General features: G+C 34.1%; 2 protein-coding genes across 5 annotated transcripts; both read left to right on the top strand.

The window, feature by feature from the left end:
- The first annotated feature begins 1,012 nt into the window (after window positions 1-1,012).
- LOC130808171 (uncharacterized) lies at window positions 1,013-10,270 on the top strand. 3 transcript variants are annotated; one of them, XM_057673633.1, is made up of 10 exons: window positions 1,013-1,150; window positions 1,378-1,444; window positions 1,525-1,637; window positions 2,956-3,097; window positions 3,169-3,486; window positions 3,609-3,756; window positions 5,384-6,322; window positions 6,440-6,681; window positions 6,784-6,857; window positions 7,982-10,270. In XM_057673633.1, the coding sequence occupies exons 3-10, from the start codon at window positions 1,582-1,584 to the stop codon at window positions 8,190-8,192; spliced, it is 2,130 nt and encodes a 709-aa protein (XP_057529616.1). In that variant the 5' UTR covers window positions 1,013-1,150; window positions 1,378-1,444; window positions 1,525-1,581; the 3' UTR covers window positions 8,193-10,270. The 3 variants fall into 3 exon arrangements, with proteins under 3 accessions (XP_057529616.1, XP_057529617.1, XP_057529615.1); XM_057673634.1 differs by having other exon boundaries at window positions 1,013-1,444; window positions 7,982-8,117; window positions 9,375-9,827; XM_057673632.1 differs by having other exon boundaries at window positions 1,013-1,444; window positions 7,982-10,269.
- A 1,203-nt stretch (window positions 10,271-11,473) lies between these two features.
- Window positions 11,474-21,899, top strand: LOC130808170 (protein root UVB sensitive 6-like). 2 transcript variants are annotated; one of them, XM_057673630.1, is made up of 13 exons: window positions 11,474-11,916; window positions 12,383-12,481; window positions 13,061-13,174; window positions 13,768-13,839; window positions 13,925-14,035; window positions 16,483-16,602; window positions 18,521-18,622; window positions 18,715-18,787; window positions 18,922-19,005; window positions 19,102-19,166; window positions 19,308-19,409; window positions 19,500-19,682; window positions 21,133-21,899. In XM_057673630.1, exons 1-13 carry the CDS (start codon window positions 11,584-11,586, stop codon window positions 21,190-21,192), a joined length of 1,518 nt encoding a protein of 505 aa, XP_057529613.1. In that variant the 5' UTR covers window positions 11,474-11,583; the 3' UTR covers window positions 21,193-21,899. The 2 variants fall into 2 exon arrangements, with proteins under 2 accessions (XP_057529613.1, XP_057529614.1); XM_057673631.1 differs by having other exon boundaries at window positions 11,505-11,916; window positions 21,084-21,899.
- Window positions 21,900-22,521: the final 622 nt, after the last annotated feature.

Genomic DNA, 22,521 nt, shown 5'->3' with positions numbered 1-22,521 from the left:
TTAATATTAGAAGAAGATAGACAATGGAACAATCCACATGGTATATCCAATACATGACAAACTACATTATGGAAGAATATAAATAATGTATTACTAATTACTAAAAACAAACAAAAAGTATCAATAATAAAAATATACTCCTCAAAATAATGATTAGCATAAGCACCAAATCTTAGATATATTACTTGCTTCTCCATAGATAAATTGTGTCCCACATGCATGCCACCACATAAATGGCCAATGGGACCCACCTTTGTGCCTTTTATTTGTTCAATTGAATTTGGGCTATTATTATTTTTATATGATTCTACCCACAATATTCAACTTAAATCTCATAAAAGTATTTCTTACATTAAAATTTATAATTTTTTTTTATTTATTCACTTTAAGTTTTTATATTTTATAAGAAAAAATTTCAAATTTGGGTTTTGAAATATATATTAAAGATAAAATATATTTATGTGAGATCTTGTTAGATTTTAATGTAAAACTTTTTAAATATATAATTTTTACAATTTTTATAATATTCAATTTTTACAATCTTGTTAGATCTTGTTAGTTTTTATATTTTCTTATGAGGCGTACTTAATGGTATTAAGGTTTAAAATTTTTACTTTAAAAACTATACAAAAAATAAAATAGACAAATAAAAAAAATGGAGGGAGTAACTTATTATTCATTAATCACTTTTTTTTTGTATTTTATTCTCAATTTATAAGTTAAAATATAATTAAAAAATCTTGTTTAATTTGTTTCAATATAAATTTTATTCATATAAAATTTTTAGCTAAACATAACTAAAGTTATTTAGGATTTAAAATAATGAATTGATAAGCAAACACAATTAAATATTATGCTCTTTATCATATAAAAATGGCTCAAAGAAATAGGAAGAAAATGATATTTTATAAAAAAATGGGTGGAAAAGATAAAAAAAAAACTAAATATAAAAAAATGATAAAGAGACTAAAAAGAACGAACTACTATTTAAAAAAAAATAAAAAATAACATACCTAAATGAATGAATCGAAGGAATCCCCAAATGAAGAAAAGGGAAAAAAAAGAAAATCGGCGCTGTTACATTAAATTACGAATTTCTCTCTCTTTCTTCAATGCTCTCATTCTCTCTCTATAATGGAGTGTTGTGGAGGTGAGGCATCTTCCACTTTCATTGAGTTGTAAATTCTCAATTCTGCATGCAGATCAAACCAGATTTTGTTTAATTCTTTTCGATTCCCAATTCAATTCAATTCAAAACTTATTTTGATTTCCATTCATTTATTTCAGTTCAATCTAAAGCCTTTGTTGCTGATTAATTATTGCAATCTTCTTCTTTCTCTTGTTATCTCTCTTATTTAATTGAATTATCATATGAAGTTTGGTGGGCACTCCTTTTTTTTCTCTCTCCTTCATCTTCCATGTCATTCTCTTCACCAATCCTCTGGTAACTACTTTTTTTCTTTATTTGGTTTTGATTCCTTGTTTTTCTTTGAAATCTGTTGTGATTGTGGGTAATTTGTTCAGTGATTGTTGCTGAATTGGCTGGAGTTTTGGAATTTCGGTGCATAAATTGTGATCTTGATGGGGAATGATGATTATGGACGCTGTATTTTCCCTTTGACAAGCTTACAAATTGGGTAATTTGCTATTTTCATCCCTCTTTCATTTGCTGCTTTAACCCTTGAGTTTGCTACAAATTGGCTTGTCCACAATTTTAATTTGTGGTTTAGTTGCTGGGAATATAGGACAAAAACTTTGAATTGTGCATGGTATCTAAAAATATTAGAAGAGAGAAAACTTGTGATTTTCATAGGAGTGTAGCAACATCAGTAGGACTTACCATTGTGAAAATGCAGCACACTTCAAGGAATTAGTTAGATTTTCCATGGTGAAAATTGAAATGTTACTCTTTCAAACAATAATTTCTCTTTTTGCTTATTATTGTAGTGGGTGGTAATTGTTTCAATGGGAAAGCGTATCCAATACTTTTGCTGTTAAACGTGTGAATTCTTTTTAGCTAGAACCTTGAGGTGGAGTGGGGGAAAAAATTTAAGGAAGAATGTTAAAACTTAAAAATTCCAAGTATAAGAGATAAATGTTTGACCAAATAGGCATGCTAGTGCATCTGTGATTCTCCAACAATTGGGTTGTGATATCGGAGGGTCGTGCTCTCTCATGGTGAGGTGAATAAGATATAGCTATGGTACTCAGATTAGGATACTTGTGTTGAGACAGGCTTGTGTTCTTATGTCTTACTTGACTATTTGTTGAAAACCCTTCCATGATTTCCGCTGAAACTGAAGTGTCTAGGTTTCCTACTCATGTTAGAGCATTCGTCATTTGACAGGGTATGTGCGGTTAAATAAAATTGTCTAAGTAACATAGAATAAGTACCGTGAAACATATGGAATTTGCTCGAGACTACGGTCCTAGAAGCTCTGTGGTAGGATCTAAGGGTGTGGGGGTGGTATTATAGGTGTTGCTATTTTTCTTCTGTAAAAGGAGAGGACATAGGGGAAAAGGACGTTTGATGGCTTTTTTCCCTTATGCACTCATTGAAGAGATTGAACATACAAACATAATATAAGGAATTCTGATTATAAAGCAAGTGTGAACTTTTGAGAAAAGTGAAAATTTGATTTCCATTCTATGGCAACATAAATTTTCTCAGATGGTAAATGCACAGCCCGTAGGGAAAAATTAGTTTACCTTATGTTTCTCTCTTTCCTATGTTCATCCGAATGTTGTGCATTTAAGTGAGTTTGTTTTTGTTTCTGCTAGTCAAATATCAGTTAGGCTTTCATTTAACAGATTTCTAGTTGCTTATGTGTGTTATAGACTATTCTACTCCTTGAATATACTCAAAGGCTTATGAAACTGACAATTAATGAGCCTTTTTTAATTTGATCTAAACATTATTTTCTATTGCTGTGTTGGTTTTGATTTGTGTCGCAGGGATTTGCAGTCTTATCTTTCCCATCTTAGCATCTTTCTGGCTATTGAGAGCAACACATTCTATATTTTAGTGGACAATAGGCCATGGCTTGAAGGTATAGGATCACGTCGTGCTCAATGGTGGCAATTGATGGTTACCAAGGTATTTGAAGTTTGTATGGCCTTGTTCTTTCTTGTAATATTGGGCTTTGAATCATGTTCACTTTGGTGCAGTCAAGGTTGTCTCCTTTTGCAAATAGTAGAGCTCGTAAAGGAACAAATGCCGGTAATAATAAAATTGAGAAAAAGTCCTGCAGAAACGCAACTGATTCTAATGAAAGCTCCGAATCCTCTAAATCTAAGATTTCAGAGAGATGGTTTTCACTGATTGATGCTGCCACTTTATCTCAAAAGAGGGCTCTTTTACCTGTAAAGAAGCTCAAGTACTCCTTACAGTTAAATCGAGAACTCCACAGAACATTATATGGATTAATTATATTTGAAGTCTCATGGGATGATGTTCGTGGCATCAATTATATAAATGAACTTCAGGTGTTTCTCTATCTCTGTTTCATATTGTTATATTCTTTTTTTCCCCTTCTTCTTGGGGGATTGATCCTTTGTATTTACATTATTGTTAAGCTCATTTTATTCATCTATTGCAATGATTGCAGACTGACACATCTCTGGCTATAGAAGCCAAATTCATGAGAAGATGGGAGTTTGACAGTATAATGCAAGCTGTGGACTGCATTTCTTGCTGGTTCTCAGGGACTGATCATGAGCGGAATCTCTTGAGAGATTATGTGCTATCTACTGTAGGTAACTTTTTACGTCCCTTATTTCGACACGGCCAAAGATTTATATTTTTTTGTTCTTGTATTATTATGGACTATAATAAATTAATTCGTTAAATTATGTGTACTTCATATTATGTAATATTGCCGATGATGTTTACTACCAAGGTAAATCGGAAACAACCTTTTTATTATCAGTAACAACTGTATAACAAGGGTAAGGTTATACATCCGACTCCCCAAATCCCACCTAAGGTTGGAGCCAACTAATTCTATTGTTATGGAGGTGTAATGGACCTTATTCTTACGGATGAATAGTAGTTAATGGTATTGGGGCCAAGCATGAGAAATTGAAGTGACTAATGGACTATTGTTACGGAGGTGTACCTATCGATTGTATGAATGCACACAACTCTCTAGGCTTTATCGCCTTTTTTCTTTTCACGCAGGGGTGTGGGTGGGTGGAAGGGGTTGCAAGATGAGGAGAGCGAGGCTTTAGCGCCTTCTTTCATTCTTTTTTATCCGATGGGTTGGATGGCAGGATGAGGAATTTTAGGTATTAATATAGGTACATTGTTTCCAATCTTGTTGTTACAAGTTCTCAATTTTTATTGAAACTCTCCTCTTCCTTTTTTTTTTTTTGCCCTTCCCTATTTTATTAGCCTCCTTTGCTTCTAGTTTGGTATCTCATTTCTGTTGCAGGGGTGTTTGCTTCACCTAAGAAAATGCATATCTTATGTTTAGAAACAAGTTCAAATGACACCCGTAAACTATATTTGAAACCCAAGTGGGGAGGGGGGTTTGAGCAAATCCCCCACTCTTCCCATACGATTGTGAAGTTGTTAAAATATTCCCTTTAAAGGTTTTTTTTTAATGTTATTAATGTGTAAATCTGTCTTTGAGTCTTTATAGGCTGCTAGATACTACCTTATGGTGTTTTTTTAACATTGACTTCTCATGCGAGGTGCACATGAATTGTTTTTTTCCTTTCCTTTCTTTTTCTGTCTAGTTAGGCTCACATGCATCTTATTTGAGAAGTAAAAGGTTAATAGTGGATGTCTTTGTCGGAAATTCAATATTTATAGATTTTGACAAACAAAAAGGAAGGAAAAGTAAAATAATGGATAGGTAGTCTTTGACTTCTTAGATTTGTAAATATCTTAATTATTTTGGTAATAATTAACTACATTGATAATCGTCGAGTCGGGTTTTTGATGCATAAAATCAAATGCCTGTAGATAAACTTTTCTTTTCTTGAATTCAGTTCTCATAAGCTTTACCCATCAGGCCATCACTGTCACTCTCACATTGTCAATACTCAATAAGTTATAATAATTTAACTTCTGTCGGTTCCAATCAGCAGTATGAGAGAATAGGCTTTAAGACCATTAAGAATTCTGTCTCAGCAAAATTCATGCCAAGTGGTTGTGGTTGTTACACATGTGAATCTTCTGCGTATAGACTACAATATATATTGGGGATCAGTGACTCAGCGTTCTTGTTCAGTTAGAAATTTAGGTTTTCTAATAATTTTTTATGCGATTGTCTACTTTTATTGGAAGGTGCAGTATTATGTTCCTAAAGACCTGCATTTGTTGTTTGTTTAATGCGTGTATCTCATTCTTCTCTGGTTTTCTTTTCAAATTGTTCAGGTGAAGTGTTCTTTGATGCCAAGGAGGAGTTCTCTGATGAAGAGACTACTTACTTTTACAATGTTGCAGTGGAGAATGCATCATCCTATGGGATTTCAGTTGGTTTTGGTGCATGCCCCGCTGCATTTGAAAATGACACAAGTCTTTTGCATACACCCCCACCACCTAATGTGCCATATAAAAGAAGAAAAATTACACGATCTAGCAGCTATGAAGAAGTTGATACTTACTCCGAGGGAACTCCCAAGACTCCAGAAAGGACTTTTGACCCATTTGCCCATTGTGAGAGTACCATTGAAGCGACTGAATATAAAGATGTCTTAATATTATTAAGATTCAATGACAGAGACCTTCCTTTCAAACTAAAAGACATAATTATGAATGATTTGCGTTTGCTTACTCTATTAGAATCTGGGCTACCATCTTGGGTAATATTTCTTCAATCCTATCCAGTATTTTTCCATTTTTATCGTCCATGGATGTGCCCTCTAGCAAGAACTTTCTATGTTTTCATTTCCATTGCCACTGTGGTTATTGGATTTTATGACCTATACAAGAATGTTCCACTTCTCAAGGCGACTGCATCTCGTTTGCTTGGACCTCTTTTTGATTGGATAGAAACTTGGGAGATGGTGTCAAGGGTCAAGTATTTGGGAACAATGCTTTTCTTGCATAATTTTGAGAAGGCTATTAAATGGCTTTTGACGATCACGCGTACTATGAGATCATTCTTTTCTGTTCTTGCTCAGCCTATTATTGAGCCGCTTATGGAGTTTTCCAAAATATTCCTTCCATTATGGACGACATGTATTGAAGTGTCAGCAAGCTGCTTTTCATTCATCTGCATTGTTCTGGGATCGTCTTGCAGTTTTGTCGGTGATGTAGTTGAGATGGTTTTGTTTCCAATCTGGTTGATTCTGTCATTTACATGGACCACTGGTAATTAGTCAGCCTATATTGGGTTGCTCTTCTCCTGTAGTTGACTGTCCTTGGATTTTGTATGTCGAGGTATAAATTGATAACAGAATTGACTCTGTATTTTTGGAATTTTTGCAGCAATGTTCATCATATTGCCAATTTTTTGGGCATGCTGGGAAATCTTATATGCACCAGTTCGTGTGGTCCTTGTTCTCTTCAGTTTTATAGCCTATGTCTGTACCCTAGTATATGAAATGCTTGCCGAATTGTGGTCATCCGCTTGTAGTATAGCCAACATTGCATCAACGACTGAGGCAACTGTAAAAACGACATATGAGGTTTCATTGTGGCGCTCTCTTTGGAACGACTTATTCTCAAAGGTTTTTACTCTGACCAAAATCTTTCTTCAATGTTCAGATTTATTTTTCTCATCTTCTATTTCTTGCTATTTGTTTAATATCCACTATAATTTCCATTGCTAGGTGTTTCGTGCTGTTAGGAGCATTTTGAATGGTTTTGTTGCTTTCTTCACAGCCTGTAATAGGCATCGACTTAGGTAAGTAACATGGATCTTTCACTATTTCTTGATTTATTTTAACCTCCATGATTTTGAGCAATAACATAGCATGAAATAGCGAGTTATAACCTAAAGCTGCTTAGAGAGATAGGAATTTTTCTTGTATATTATCTCTGTTCTTTTAAATGGATCATTTTTGGTGGCCCTCAATTTAAGAAAGGAAGAGACTAGTAATAGCAATTTCACGAAGAAACCCATTAGATCAAGGAAGAAAAAAGTGCTTCCAAGAGGATGTAGTGTTCTGGTAGTGGATAATTTGATGTGCTCCTTTGAACATGTTCCATAAGGGATGTGATGTATTCGTTAATGGACTGAGAGATTGTGACTCCTACAAACACTTAATGGTTCTGAAAATAATGAATACTTTTGTTTGCACAACTGTGCTGAATAAGCTCAATTTTATTGATAGGATAAAATATATTATTTGCATGCTATGTGTCACAGGACCTATAGTCTTTTACTTCTACACTTTGAGCTTGGTACCATAGTGCAAAAACAAGGCCGCTTGGTATTGTATCGGTCATATCGTAAAAGTTTTTAACTGATTTTCTTGGAAAGAACTTGTCTTCTGTCTTGTGCTTCTTTTGTTACTTTCTCCAGCAACTGATAGTGGCTAACACGCTAAGGTCAGTGACTTGATAAAATTTAACACTAGAGAATAGAGAGTTGAGAGTATACCGTGTTCAAAAGGTGCTTAGACACCCAGCATGGGCAACTGCATTAGGCGATGGTAGGACTCTATAGAGCGATTATTGTAAAAAAAAGATGTTCATAAGGGTTACTTTTATGTGGTATACAGTGGTCTGACTGAGTGGGTTTATTACTTTCTATTGATTGCGTTGCTACCATGAAGTTTTGTCTAAAGTAGCAATGCATTTCTCGTATTATGGGTACACCGCTGCATGCAAATCCTGATCAATCCATCCCTATGAGTTTGTTTGTTTTTAGTCTACTAGTGTCGCAATGTGACTGCTAATTGATGCACTAGTATTTTGTGATCCTAACCATGTTCCAGTTATTTTCTTTCTGATGTTACTCCATTTATAATGTTTTTTTGTGCTACCTTTGTCTTCAAGCATTGACCAGCCTTGTGTGATTTACAGTATTTATAACCACTTAAAGGAGTTAATCCATAAGCTTTCTCGCCAACTTCATCGATCACAGCATGCTAACCTTCATCACAGAAAAAGGCATGTGGATCCACGTCGGCAGACACAGTTACACAGAACCCGAAAATTGGTGAGTCTCTTATTTTTGTTGCAACGACTTTTTTGGGCTGTCTTAATTCATACCAAAAATACAAAAATCAGCTAATTGCTTTAAGACATGTAGAAGGTTACTCTATTTGTTAGGATCTGCCCAAGGCTCACTTCACAATTGACATGATTCTTAATACCATCTGTTTGATCCCTGGTTGGAGTATCTATCCTTTTCATTTTTTTGATGATTATAAAGAAAAGATTTCATTCGAATACTGTTAGTTCTCATTTACCAGGCTTGTTACACCTCACGCTTTTTATGACCAAGTCAATAACGCAAATCTCTAACATTTGATCTCACCATTTGCAAAAGAGACATCTGGAAGTGAGGATGAAATGTCGATCTTGCTGGGGAATGTTTTAACATAAACTGAGAGTCCTTGCATGTTAACAGAGCATGCTCCACTGTTTCCTCCATGTCACCACATAAATCATACTTGGCATAGTGTATGCAACTACGTCCCTCTTCTCTTTAACTCAACCAATGTTGGTAAACCCCACCTAGTAAATCTCTCCAATTTCCAACACAAAATTTTAATCTTTTCTGGGACTTTGACTCTCCAAATCTTCTTTCATATTTTACAACTTACACCTTGATGTTCCAACTTCTTTTCAATATATATGCACTCCATACAGTGAACTCGTCATTACCTGCAAAATGCCAAGCCAGTACATGACATTGATCGTGAGATCTATCCTTGTCATTCTGGCTACTAGCTAAAGTGAATCTCCCTCCCCTGGAACTCCGTCGACTGCAGACATTTTTTCTTAGTGGTTTCTGTAGCTACTTAATGCTGTTATATTGGATGGAGGTTTAAGCCTCAAGTGATATGCTTCTCCTTCATCAATTCCATACCCTATCATTCTCTCTAGGGTAAGTGGGCTTTGAGATGTGGAGTATTGAGAAATGTATGGCCATTGTTCTTTTTTTTTTTTTTTTTAAATTTTTTTTTTACCATCTTTATCCTAGTAATGCTTAAGAGTAGAGGCACTCAAAATAGATCCGAGTATCTGATGACCGTTTACCCGACCTTATAACCGAACCTGACTTCGACCAATTATGTAAAAATCAATGTGGATACAAGACCCGATTTAAAACCGACTCAGAACACTTGATCCAATTCGACTTGATGACCCAAATGAACATCTCTACTTAAGAAACACTTGTATTTCTATGTTGGATGGTCTGAAACACTGAATACCTACTTGTGATCCCGAGTTAATGGCACAATTGCAGGTTGAGGCTGTAAATAGAGAGGTTGGAGATGTAAACTAATAAGAGCCGATGGCATATGTCCTGTTGTTGGTTGTCAATTTGTATACTCACTTGTAAGAAACTAGAGGCTCAAACATATTCATCTGACGTATATATCCGAGGCGTACGCTTTTTTTCACGGCTGTAGGATATATTGGGTATGATGTTGATGTTGATAGATATCTAAAAATGTGATGTAAATACTAGTGTGAATCTTCTATAGAGCATTTAAGTTAATTTGTTTGCAGTTCGCAAAATCGCAACAAGAATTAACTAATAGCTGTGTAGTAATTCATTTATTTTTTTATTCTCATTTAGAATTTAGAATTATAGGTAAAATATTGTAATGTTGGTTTTTACTTCATGTATTTTTTTATTTTTTTGGTAAGGATAATCCTCTAATCAATTAAAGTAATCATTAACAGTTTGTGTTATTACTTTTATATTCTTAAATTGATTAATTATAATCAGTGTGATTATTTTTTATAGCCTTGAGTGTTTACTTGTTTATCATTAGCAGTGATCAATCAAAAAAAATAGGCTGATAGTTTGAACGAAATTTCCTAATTTTTCAAATTTTTGTAACGATTCACTATAAGAAGTAATAATAAGTTTAACTTAAATTGATGTAGTTACAAGATGTAGTTTAACTTAAATTGATGTAGTTGCAACATGTTCATACATTTCATAGTGGTATAATAAGGTTCATCAGTCATCACTAACAATAACGACACAACCTAGCTACAATCTAAAGAAGTTAAGGCAAGGAAAATGAGTGATTAACAACAAGAATGATCCAATTTCACAATCAACTGGTCCTGGATGAGACGGCTTCATAATGACCTCGTCAATTTGGACCGGCTTAATTTGTGCGTGTAACAACCTAAGTATTTTTTTTCATTTTCTGGGCATTTTTCAATTTTGATCTTAAAGGTATCAATTTTGACCTTAAAGGATCAATTTTGAAGGTAAAAATTGATAAATGCCCAAAAAAATTGAAATGTTGTTACACGTGTAAATTAACGGTTTTATAATGAGACCTTCTCATCCAAGTTTTTGTGTTTCACAATATGCCACTTTATTTATCTTTTTTTGAATACCATACATATAAAATATTTAGTTGAGAATCATGGGGTTGGCAAAGTGGTCGAGGATTTTTTTCTTTCACCCCTTATAACAGAGGTTTAATTATATAATTCTCATTTCATACTAAATAAGTTAATTATTTTTTCTATTTGTCTATAAAGATTCTCAAACAGAAAAAAATGATAATTATTTACATTTTTCTATTACACACATTACAACTGTCGATGTTCTCAAAACTTTCTCAATTGAAGTAAAGTAATATACTAAGTTAATCTGAAAAATCATTGTCTTAAAGGTTATCATGATTTTTGAAAAAAATTGTTAGCAATTTAAATAGTTTTCTCTAGTTTTCACTTTAATCTATCTATAACCACTAAAATTCTCATTATTGCAATAGTCCATTGCAAGGTATGAGACTTGTTTTACATCGATTGTGTATGCAATTGCTGTGAAGTTCATAGGCAAATTGACTCTCTCACCTAATTGGCTATATTTTGGGTGAGCTCTCCTGTTTGCCCTATAACATTAGTATCAGAGTCGAACTTAGAATGGGTGACCTACAAAGTGGACGGTTTGCGGAGTGGTTGACCTGGAAGAGCCAGTTGTGACCCAACATAAACGTGACCAAGGACATTGGCCTTATGGAATCGATTGATATTGTCCATTGCAAGGCATAAAACTTGTCCTACACCGATTATGTATGCAATTGACATGAGATTTATAGGCAAAGTAAATAATTTTTTTAGTTCGTATAATATATATATATATATGTAAGGAGATAAAAGAATTCCTTAATCACAAAATTAACCATGATTCTCGGAAAAAAAAAAAATCTTAAACCACTAAATTAATTACCCAATAGGCCAATATATTCACGGAAAAAAATCCCAAGAGTCAAGACGAAGCAAAGGAAAATTGCAAAAATGGGACCCAATCGCACATGTCATATAAGGTAGTTCGGAAATTGTGTAGGGTCAGTCACCTACACACCGACCACAAATCTCACATCACTACAAACCTCTTTGTTTTTTCCCTCTTTAAATTAAATTCTCTGTCACACTTTCCGTCTTTGTCTTTCTCTCTCTTATCAGCCTCGACCTTGTCGATGGCTCCCATGAAGCTTCGTCAATCGGAAACCTTACCCTCATCTTCGCAAGACGCTCGTATTCTGGTGCGGGAGACAATGCGAATCAGTGCCAATTTAGCTTCTGCTCCTCCCCCTTCCATGCCGGTGGTTCCTCCTACTCTTCCGGAGAGTAAGAATCTCAGGTTAGGGCTTGTGGAAGATGAGTTTATTGATTCTAGTTTGAGGTTGATTTGTTGTGAAGAGATAGATGGGCGTCGATGGAAGTATGTTGCTGAGAATGATTCTTTTGGTAATTTAAAAAAAGGATCTATTCGTTCTGTTTCTTTGCACACTCCTCTTGCTCCTGCAGATGTATGTTCCTCTATCTTTTTCTTCTGATATTTTATGTGAATTTTGTGTAATTGTTTTTGTTTAGCGATTTGAAATTAAATTTGGAGTTTTTTTTTATTTTTTTTATTTTTTTTATTTTTTTTATTTTGTCAAACGTTTGAATTTCTTTGTTAATTTGTAATATTAACACCGTTTTTTGTGTAAGGAGAGACAATTGCTTATACTTACTATTAGCAGTAAAGGAGTATGTTCAATTTTGTGATGGAATGTGTTACATGCAGGGTCGGGATAAATATACATTAGTTTCTGATGTTCCATTTTCTTTTACATTTTCTAAATTTTGAGGCCTGAAAAAAATTAACTAAAAAGTATACAAAAGTAATAATTCTGTATTGCCCTGTATTGTTGTGTATTTTGTTGACTGAAATTGGTTTGTTGGCTGTTGACGTTCTTGTATGAGGAATCCATTTTGTTTTTTCAATTTCAGGAAATAGCGTCATTTATACGATCCTATGTTGTTCCCGAAGGCTTTCCTGATAGTGTCTCGCCTTCATATGTTCCATACATGACATGGAGGGCATTAAAGGTAACATTTATATGGTTGATCAATTCTCTTGGGTATTGATTGAACTTGGAGACTTTTATCGTGTCTAAGAGACTTTGCATTTTTAGAACTCACTCACTTCAATCCCATAATTTGATGATATATCCATTTTTGCCTACCACGTTATTTCCTTAATGAGATTCTTCTAAGGGAGTCGTAATTCTCCAAGTTCCACAACGCTTATTCATTTAACGCATCTCACATCAACTACGGAAAGTTTCTTTAAAGCCAAACCATGTATTAGTTATTACTCTTTACTTTTTGGTTAGAAAGACTGGGAGGTTAACTTTCGTGTTGATTTGTTATCCGTTAGCCCCGACACTTTACACGCAAGAGATACCTTCAATTGAGGACCTGTGCCTCGTCTGCCAACATTAAGTGATCCACGCAAGTCGTGTTTAGCATGCTTGAAGTACCATCATTGATCATTTTTTCATCATTTGATTGGTCTTGGGTTAATCTGTTTATTCTGTTGCAATGGTAGTTCACTAGTGTTGTGACATGTGCATTCTATTGTTCACCACACTTTTAGGTCACTTACCTTTTTATTATGCCTTGTAGCACTTCTTTGGTGGAGCTATGGGTGTCTTTACTACACAAACGTTGTTGACTTCTGTTGGAGTATCTAGAAACAGAGCTACTCCTGGTGCTGTTGCGATTAACTGGATCCTCAAGGTAGAAATAGCTAAACAAATTAATATTTTAATTTTTAGGCTTGTATTTCACTGCACATGTGTAATTTTACTGTGATGAATCTAAAAAAGAAGAAGTGATGTCAACGATCTACATAAAAAGAAAAATTACAATCAACAACTTTTTAATTAAATCAATTGTCCATGCCGATTTCACATATTTCAAAAGCGGCGCATGATGTCGTCATTTGAATAAATTCAAAATAAATCACATTCAAATAATTCACAACATTTAATCCAAAAACTCATCACTGGGATAGCGTCCCAAATGCATATTATTAATAACTTTTGCAATAATTCACAAAATAATATATGTTCTACATGAACCTATCAATTACATTTAACTTAGATAATGAAGGTAAGTCCATAATTATATTTATCATATAAGAAGTGTCCTTTGATTTACATTGTGCATGACTGAAAAGATGAAGTGTCCTTTGAATTAGATATCTGTTTCCAGTATCGCCATTCTCAATTCTGAACATTTTGTATAGCCTTGCAACTATGGTCGATCTTGGCTCTTAACTTTTTCATTCACAATATTGGAAGCCTTGTTGATATATTTACTGTACATAGGATGGTGCTGGTCGGGTCGGAAAAATGCTTTTTGCTAGACAAGGAAAAAAGTTTGACTACGATTTGAAACAAGTGGGTACTTCTTATTTATCAGTGTTATTGTGAAGGAATTTGAGTCTGATACTATTTGCTTTCTTGGGATACATTTTCCCTTCAGCTTCGATTTTCTGGTGATTTATTGATGGAGTTGGGTGCTGGTGTAGAACTGGCCACTGCAGCAATGCCAAACTTGTTTCTGCCATTGGCTTGTGCTGCCAATGTTGCTAAGGTAAGATTGCTACTCCAAACAACACTACTGTTGGAGTTTTCCTTGTGAATTGGCTTGGTGGTATTGGTAATTTACCATATGTTTTTAGCACATGTACTTGGTTCTTTATGTATGCAGCATCAAATTTATTCCTTGCATTATTCAGTATTGTAATTGGGTTACGAATCTCCTTAGGGAATATACATTTAGTTTTAATGTAAAATTTTATTATATCATTTTCTTTGCAAAAGATTAACTTCCGTCAGATTCCAATCAATTGACTAATGCTGGCTAATTTATTTTGAGAAAGAGGACCTTAATATTTACTACTATTTTATTGTGCTAAGGAAAGAGTGAAAAGATTAGCTTTAATAAAATGATGTCAAAGGTAACATTTGATGAGCAATTTCTAAAATTTTTAAGTCCGTTGCCTATCAACTCTCGACATCTTCCAAGGGTAGTCGTTTAATAGTAACAGGAACAAAAGGTAGTCAAACTATTTAATGGCGATAAACGATGTGAGAAATCTGGTTAAATGAATTGGAATATGAGATGAAATTGTTGAAAATTTAGGGAATTCGTAGGATGCTTTCTTGCAAGGATTTATTCAAAATTATTTGTGTAATTTTATCATAAAATGTCTTTGATAAGTTAAAGTTGCCTTTTCATTGCTTCACAAGAATTTCAAAATGTCATTGCAATCTCGTTATAAGATTTCTCTTGGATGACAAGGTAGTTTTTTTGGGAAGGGGGGCTTTTACGGGACATAGTGCAGAAGCAAAGTCACATCTTATTGCATCATATTGGCCTAATTGTAAAAGTTTCAAATCTATCGCACCGTAAAGCTGTAAAAACCACATTTTAAGCCAGTTTAAAAGATATCTCATGTTTTAGGCTAATAGTTGGTGGTTAAATGACCCTCGTCACCACATCACTATGACTATTACTGCAATCATGTTCAACTGCATTTTTGCACTATGTTGGTGAGTAATCGCAATATTGTTTCTGGAACTCTAATCTTCCCCAATACACAATGTGTTGACTCCTAAAACAGATGCATGATGTTTTTATATATTGCACTAGATAAAATTTGGAGACTCACATCTTGGGCTTTTGTGTGGTGTCGTCATTTTTATTGCAGTCCTTGAACCATCCTTTTGTATATGTATTTTCATTGTTTATCTGCACGTTTCAAGTAGCCACTACTAGACGTGTTCAGCCGGACAGGTTGGTCGGGGTCGAAGAATTGTTTGACCTTGCTCCACCCGTCCCATATATTTATTTGATATTTTATATTTTTAATAATGCCTAACTTTATGATTTACTCCATCTTCTCTACGAAATTGAGAAGCTTTCGTAAAAAACTCTACAATATGCTCTGTCCCACTCAATTTGCCCAATTTTTCATTTTACTACGTTCCAATGGATTTGCACCATTTTTATTTTTGGATATGACCCCACCACTTTTACACTTCATGTTCCCACTCTTATTTCCAAATACCTCACTTCTTTAACCCATCGTACCCAACTTCTAAGTCTCCGTGCCAAAAGTAAATGGAGCAAAATGGCTGGGATGGAGCAGTATTGTACATAGTATCATTAACGAAAACTAATCTGTATCGTCCTAAAAGCATGTGTGTGTCCAATGTTGCCCCTTCTTGAGTACGTTCACTGATCCATATTATAAACAAACAGAAGGTTTTGGGTGTAAATAAAGGGTCAAGCCATTAATTAAAAGCCGGATCACAGACTTTTAGTGGCCCTGCCCAATAAAAACCTCTAGTCACCATCCCATTTGCTACTTTGATATAAACTCAATGATCTTACCCTTATGTGACACAAATCACATAACTATCTAAATTTTGGTAAAAGCTTTCGGATTCTTGATATTCACGGCCATTGTACAAAATATAGTTTCATTCGCGCTAATAATCAGGAAACGAATTTCAAGGTCAATACTGATGATTGTGCGGTCCATGCAATGCCATTGTAAACTCAAAACCCTTTACATTAAAGTCGCGACAAGGTGATGCTGCCTTGTTTTTACACTATGCTCACAATTTATTACATGTTTGAAGTTCACAGAGGGATGGAGCTATGTTGGTCTTTTCGATTTGATGTTTTTAGAGAAAAAGTTACTGAGGAACCAAGTAATTTTTAATATGTCCTCAAAGTTAACCATGCAAGCTGCGTTTTACTAATCAAGAATGTTTTTATTTACTTTGCACCCTGGACCACTAAGCTCTTGGTGCTTGTAGAAAGTTTGGAATGATATGTGTGCCTTTTTAGAATTATCGGTGTAATGTGTGTAATCTTTGACCTCTCTTCCTTTACCTTTCTTGATTGTTACTGATTTCTCTTCTTTGTGGTCATGATGGTGGTAGTTTTTGTGCCTAAATGGGTTTTGTATGAAATTCTGATTTTAATAAGCTGTGTTACTCTCCTCTATCTGCTTGGCTGCCTGATAGAATGTTGCTGCTGTTACATCAACATCTACTCGTACTCCAATTTACAAAGCATTTGCTAAGGGTGAGAATATTGGAGATGTTACTGCAAAAGGAGAATGTGTTAGCAATGTGGCAGATCTGGTAAGCATTGTGCTATGGCTCAAATTTAGATGCTTCTGCTTCTTAAGTTAACAGTAGTATGATTATGCTTATATTATTGTCTGATAATCTATTGATGTATGTTTTAAACAGTACAATTATTTCACCTTAAAATCTGGAATTGAATATATTCATTGTAATGAGCTCTATTATAGTCAGAGATTTCCACAATCAAGAGAATGAGGAAATGTTCATATAAACATTATCAAAATAAAGTTGTCCTGTGAAAAGCCTGACTACTGGGTCTGGACTATGGAGCTAGAAATTCCTTGTAAAATTGCGAACATAACGGGGGAAGCAATAGACAATGCTTTTGTTGGGGATGTTATCTATCTTTTCTAACATATCATGTTTATTCATCTATCATAAGCAGGGTCACCAAATTCGTAAATCCCCATACAAATGTATTCGAGGTGCATAGTTGCAGTTCCATTCAGAACAAATCCATGATATAGTAACCTCTTTTTAAGTCCTAAGATAAAAATAAAAGACGCTGCTTTCAGACAATAAAAGATAACAAGAACTAGATAACATTAGTTATCCAGATAGGATGGTATATCTTTGGATTTCAATGGCAAATTTTATAAATAAAGCAAGTCACAACTTGAGCAAAAATTGAAGTCATTATCATAGCTTGTAGGGTATTACTTAGTTCTCCTAGCTTTCAGGCATTTTACGTAAAAAAAATTAGTTTGCATTTTCTTGTAATACGAGCTGTGGCAACGTTTGAACAAGTAGTTGTAGTAGTGAGGGGATTTTTGGTGAAGGTTTGGTGACAAGAAAGACCGAAATAGTTAAACAGAAGTGGTAACTTGGTCGTGGATTTGTGATATGGGGAGAAATTAAGCTTCTGGTGGTTTTGAGGGAGACAAAAAAGGGGAAATTTCTTGTGCTTTTTTCTATTTGAGAAAATCAAAGCGATGCACCTAAGTTGCTGTATGAATTTACAAGTTGCCATATGAACTGAAATTTGCTCGTTTCTGTTTGCTTGTGGATTAGTGAATTAGGTAGTACTGGTCCAAAAAGACTTCAAAGAAAATTGATGGTCTTTCCCACAAAAAGAATACATGAGAATTCAATTGCCTTTCTTGTTCCCTTTTCTTGTTTCCTTGACCTTTTTATTCTGTGAATTGAATGGTAGAGAAAGTCACTTTCGTAAAAAGAAAATTTAACTCTCAAGCTTACTCATTTTCAGAAATGAAGAGCATATAAATGCATAAAGAGAGGGATAATGAGTTGGTGAAAACTGAAGCTAAAGATCTGCCCTCTAATATCTGAATACCAAGTATTTTGGATATGGATGCATGAATACATCATCCATGGAAATATATGCTTTCTCATGTTATAAATATATTGTTGTCTTTTTTGTTTACTCTATAAACCCCTACCTTTAGTATTTTGCTGGACAGATGTGGCATAGATTTCTTTCTTCATTTTAGTTCCACTTTCTTGTTGAGAAATGAAGACGATGATCTCCAACGAAGTTGGGTTTCAAAATAACTTTACTTGGACGTGGAATAGACATCCTAAACTCAAAAGCATAATATTCTCCAGGATATCCTAAGCAAACGCAATTCAGATTACCAAGGATCATAAACCCTGTTTGCTCTTCTGTTCAGAAAGAGGCAAACAAAGTGAACATAATTTTGGATCTAGGGTTTTAATCCCCAAACCTTAAGTTTTTAGTTTATATTCTGTAAGACTTCTAAAGTCTCCATACTTTAGAATTTGCCAACAGAGGCTGTGGTTGCGCTGTTCGGATTGCAATTGCACCCAGTTGTGTCATTTCCATTATGAACTGTGTATACATTATTCAAGAGTATGATTTTTTGTTATGAATTATGATATTCCTTGAATCTACTCATGTGTAGATGATGCCCACTATTTGTTTGTTTTGAAGCTGGGAACTGGACTAAGCATCGTGCTTTCGAAAAACAAACCATCCTTGGTTACAACATTTGCCTTCCTCTCTTGTGGTTATGTTCTGAGTTCTTATCAAGAGGTTTGGCTGTTCTTCGAACTCAACTTTGTTTCCCCTTTCTTTTTATGATTGATGAGACATGCATTCTTGCTTACACTCACAGTATTTGACAGGTGAGGTCTGTTGTACTGCATACTCTGAACAGAGCTCGATTTACGGTGGCAGTAGAATCTTTCCTTAAAACTGGTATGACTTGGTTATATTGTTGGAAGCTAGAATAGAGTTGAATATAGTATTGTAATTGCTGATGTTTTAAAATTAATCATTTGTTAGCCTTTTGGTCCATGATAAAATTTAATTGGAGAAACTGATCCTTGTAGGGCGAGTCCCATCCCTGAAAGAAGGAAATTTGAAGGAAAGTATATTTGCTTTTCCATGGATTCAGGATAGCTCTGTTCAACTTGGTATGATTATTCCGTATTCAATTCAATCATATAATATGTTATTACTTCCGATATTCTCCTACTTTTGGTGGTAAATTGAACTGTTGTGTATCCCAGGTTGTAGATTCAGAGATGCATTTCAGGACCCAGGTTTATACATTGCTCTAGAGCCCCTCTTTGAGGTACAAATTGCTGGCAAATTGGTCACAGCAAAATAGTTTGTCTCAGCTAGCACATCTCTGTGTAACTGTTAGAAATTAGAATGCATTAGCTTTGTAACTTATTTTTTTGTTTAGCTGTGACTTCATTGGTTTTGTATTCAGAGAGAGAGATATGTGGTGACATACAATCCTGTAAAGAACAAAGTGTGTGCATTGCTTAAAGACCAGGCAAAATCTGAAGATATTTTAAAAGCGGCATTTCATGTAAGTGACTTTGAGGGGTTTTTCCATTTATTGCATTGCTTCACCGCTTCAGGTGTTGTCAAATTAATCTTCTGGAGTCCACTTTCACAGAGTCATGTGCTTCTTCATTCCATTCGATCATCAGTCAAAAAGCAGACTGCTTCTGGGAAGCATTATGAGCATGATAGCTTAAATTCTACAGCCATGCCTGATGATATTGATAGTCTTGTGGCTGAATCATGCAAGATGGTTTTGTCTACATATGGGCTCTTTAAATATAATGCTGCTGAACAGGTAACCTTGAATGCCAAATCTTTAACATAATTCAGTGCTCACCAACTATCATTGTGGAATCTTTTGCTTTTAATTGGATTAGAGGCATCTCCTTTTTTGACATTAGATGTTCTTGAAATTGCTTCCTTTCCGCTTTCTCTGACTATGAATTGTTTTGGTGAGTTGATCAATTATACATTTAATATCATTGGTAGAGATTGGGTGGGTCTGGTTTTCAGCTACCTGGTTGGTGATGACATATGGAACTGGGATTTTTCTGTAGCATATCTTATGAGAAAATGGTATTTGGAAAAAATTATTGTGCTATTGAGCCATAGAGGAGTAAAAGGCTTGACAGTGCAGCTATTATTATTCTTTTTTTGGTGCATTCTGATGTGGAAATGGCCAAAATATCATTTTGCATAATGGTCTTGTTACTGCTTTCATATTCTGATTATGAGGCTCTTGCAGTGGCAGAATATTTAATCAATTCAACCTCAAGAGATATTTAAGTGTAATATGGACTTGATTGCATGTTTTAAACTTTGGTATTGCTCTACGTGTTACTCTGATATGACATATTTCCGACATACTGGTACGGAATATGAGCCAGATACATCAATTTACACTTTGAAACTGCTAGATCTTGAAAGAGAAACACCATAGTAGTGAGAGAGAAGATTGGATCACCTAATTCACTCTAGACCATTTAGTCTTGTAAATTTGAGAATTTTAGACATTGGTGGTATAAAACAAATTTTGAGATCTAGAGTTTCACTAGTGAAATCCTTACAAGTTTGAAGGACTTTAATATATTTTTTTAAGTTTGAAGGGCTTGATTATATTTTTATGCTTGTTAACCTTATATCAACTGTTTCAGAAATATTCCTTCATCCCTTCTTTTTCAATTAATGATTTTAGCTCGTGTACACTAAAATTTACTAGGTTCTCCTAGTTGTAATGGTTCTTTTGCCAACTTAGTGTAAGTGATGCGAAATTCGTTTTTCGTAATGATCTACTGCTCGTTAATTAAAATTTCTGCTAGATTTAAATTTTAACCTCGATGGGAGAAGACTTTGTAACATTTAATTTTTGGGTGTCCCCCATATGATTCCATCACCCATGAGACTTTTATTAGCCACCAGGGTCATTCATAAAATAAGACTTACTGGGTAGATCGTCATCCCTTCAGTGGCTGAGTTGGGCTTAATTATATGATGGTCAAAATGATGCTAAAAAAAGATTATATATGCATGAGTACATATGTGTATGTACAATACACATACACACACAGACATATATATATATATATATATATATATATATATATATATATATATATATATATATATATATATATATATATATATATATATATATACAAGTGATCCTTATGACCCTTTTTTAACCATATAAATATAGGTAGATGCATCAAAAGCGATTTATAAGTGATACTTATACCCTATTGCAGGGATGGGTAATGTCAGAGTCACTTCTAAATCCTGGGCGAGCTCGGTTGTGTCAAGATTAAGATTGGACCTCATGCTTCTAGTTGAGGGAAACAAGTTAGATCTTGGCTTCTATAGAATTTCGAGCTAAGATACATGAGCACATGCAGAACACACCTAATAATCCACATGCCTATCATTCATTGATGTCCTGATGCTTACATTGAGATAAAAGTAGCAACCTTTATAATGGTAATAGTATTGTGGATATATCGTTATCCTGTGGAAGATTGCTGTTTTGATCTGATGGAAAATTGCAGATTTCACAATCCAACGTTCACAATTGAGTTCTTTGAAGCAGCAGTTTGGTTACAAAAGATTTTGTAGTTAGCATGTCCTTTTTCTCCCCTTTTTCTGTATAGCATAGCAGTATATATATTTATATATGGTCGATATAGCTTGTGCTGTTAATGTAGTATGAAGTTTGTCTTTCTCTCCCTTTGTACACTTTGTATCTTGTTCGTGTAGTGGTTTTACTTATGTTTTGAGGACGCAAGATTTTGTCAGCTTTGGAGTTTACGAGTGACATTAGTGGACATTCTGAGTGGACTATAGTAATTTTTCCTCGCAAAATGGGGAAGAATGCCTCTATTCGAGGAATCAAAATTTTGTTCTCATGTACACTATATTTGAGGATTCGAAGTTTTTAGAAAGCCAACTTTTGTGGCATTGATTTAAGAATTTTGTTCTTTTCAGCAGCTATAATCGATGATATATGATTTTTATTTTACTTCATCCCATATTATCTGTTCTACTTTATTTGAAAATGGTCCCTAAATAAGTACTCCCTCCATTTCTTTATAGTGTTCTATTTGTTTCTACACACTATTAAATGTACAAATTTATCCTTAATTATATATAATTGTGTGGTTGAAAATTTAAAAACTTACATAAGAAAGTTTACCTGGAGAGTTGACACAAATCCACTAAGATTCTTCCTATTTGTATTTTTAGAATTATAAACTAAGAAGAAAATATAAACTAAGAGTTATCTAAAACAATGCAAATAAAATAAATAACACTGCAATAACATAAATGCTACCACAAAAAAAAAAAAATAAATAACACTGCAAAAAACCTGAGAAAAATACAAGTATTTAAAAAAGGCTAAAAGCTACGATTTGAGTTCAACTCAAGAAATAAATTCCTATTTTATAATTGATATATACACAAAAATAGAATTAATATTCAATGAACATTAATGACCTGGTATAAATGTCTTGAAAAAAGTCAACTATATATAGATAAACAAGATTTCAATCAATAAAATATAGTTTTAATTGTACACAACAATAATAGAATTAAAAATTTTTAGGAATCTAAATGTGGATGTCTACCAACAGATTCATGAC

This window comes from Amaranthus tricolor, chromosome 3 (genome assembly GCF_026212465.1).
Source record: "Amaranthus tricolor cultivar Red isolate AtriRed21 chromosome 3, ASM2621246v1, whole genome shotgun sequence".
NCBI lineage: Eukaryota > Viridiplantae > Streptophyta > Magnoliopsida > Caryophyllales > Amaranthaceae > Amaranthus > Amaranthus tricolor.
The sequence above is the reverse complement of the archived record's forward strand: the minus strand, read 5'-3'. Positions and strand labels throughout refer to the sequence as shown.

What these genes read in the sequence shown, in the direction of transcription:
- LOC130808171 (XM_057673633.1), top strand. Translation starts at nt 1,582, where the DNA reads ATGGGGAATGATGATTATGGACGCTGTATTTTCCCTTTGACAAGCTTA. An exon ending in GGCAATTGATGGTTACCAAG is followed by an intron (nt 3,098 to 3,168) that starts GTATTTGAAGTT and finishes ACTTTGGTGCAG; the next exon opens with TCAAGGTTGTCTCCTTTTGC. An exon ending in TGTAATAGGCATCGACTTAG is followed by an intron (nt 6,858 to 7,981) that starts GTAAGTAACATG and finishes TGTGATTTACAG; the next exon opens with TATTTATAACCACTTAAAGG.
- LOC130808170 (XM_057673630.1), top strand. Translation starts at nt 11,584, where the DNA reads ATGGCTCCCATGAAGCTTCGTCAATCGGAAACCTTACCCTCATCTTCG. An exon ending in CGATTAACTGGATCCTCAAG is followed by an intron (nt 13,175 to 13,767) that starts GTAGAAATAGCT and finishes TACTGTACATAG; the next exon opens with GATGGTGCTGGTCGGGTCGG. An exon ending in TTAGCAATGTGGCAGATCTG is followed by an intron (nt 16,603 to 18,520) that starts GTAAGCATTGTG and finishes TTTGTTTTGAAG; the next exon opens with CTGGGAACTGGACTAAGCAT.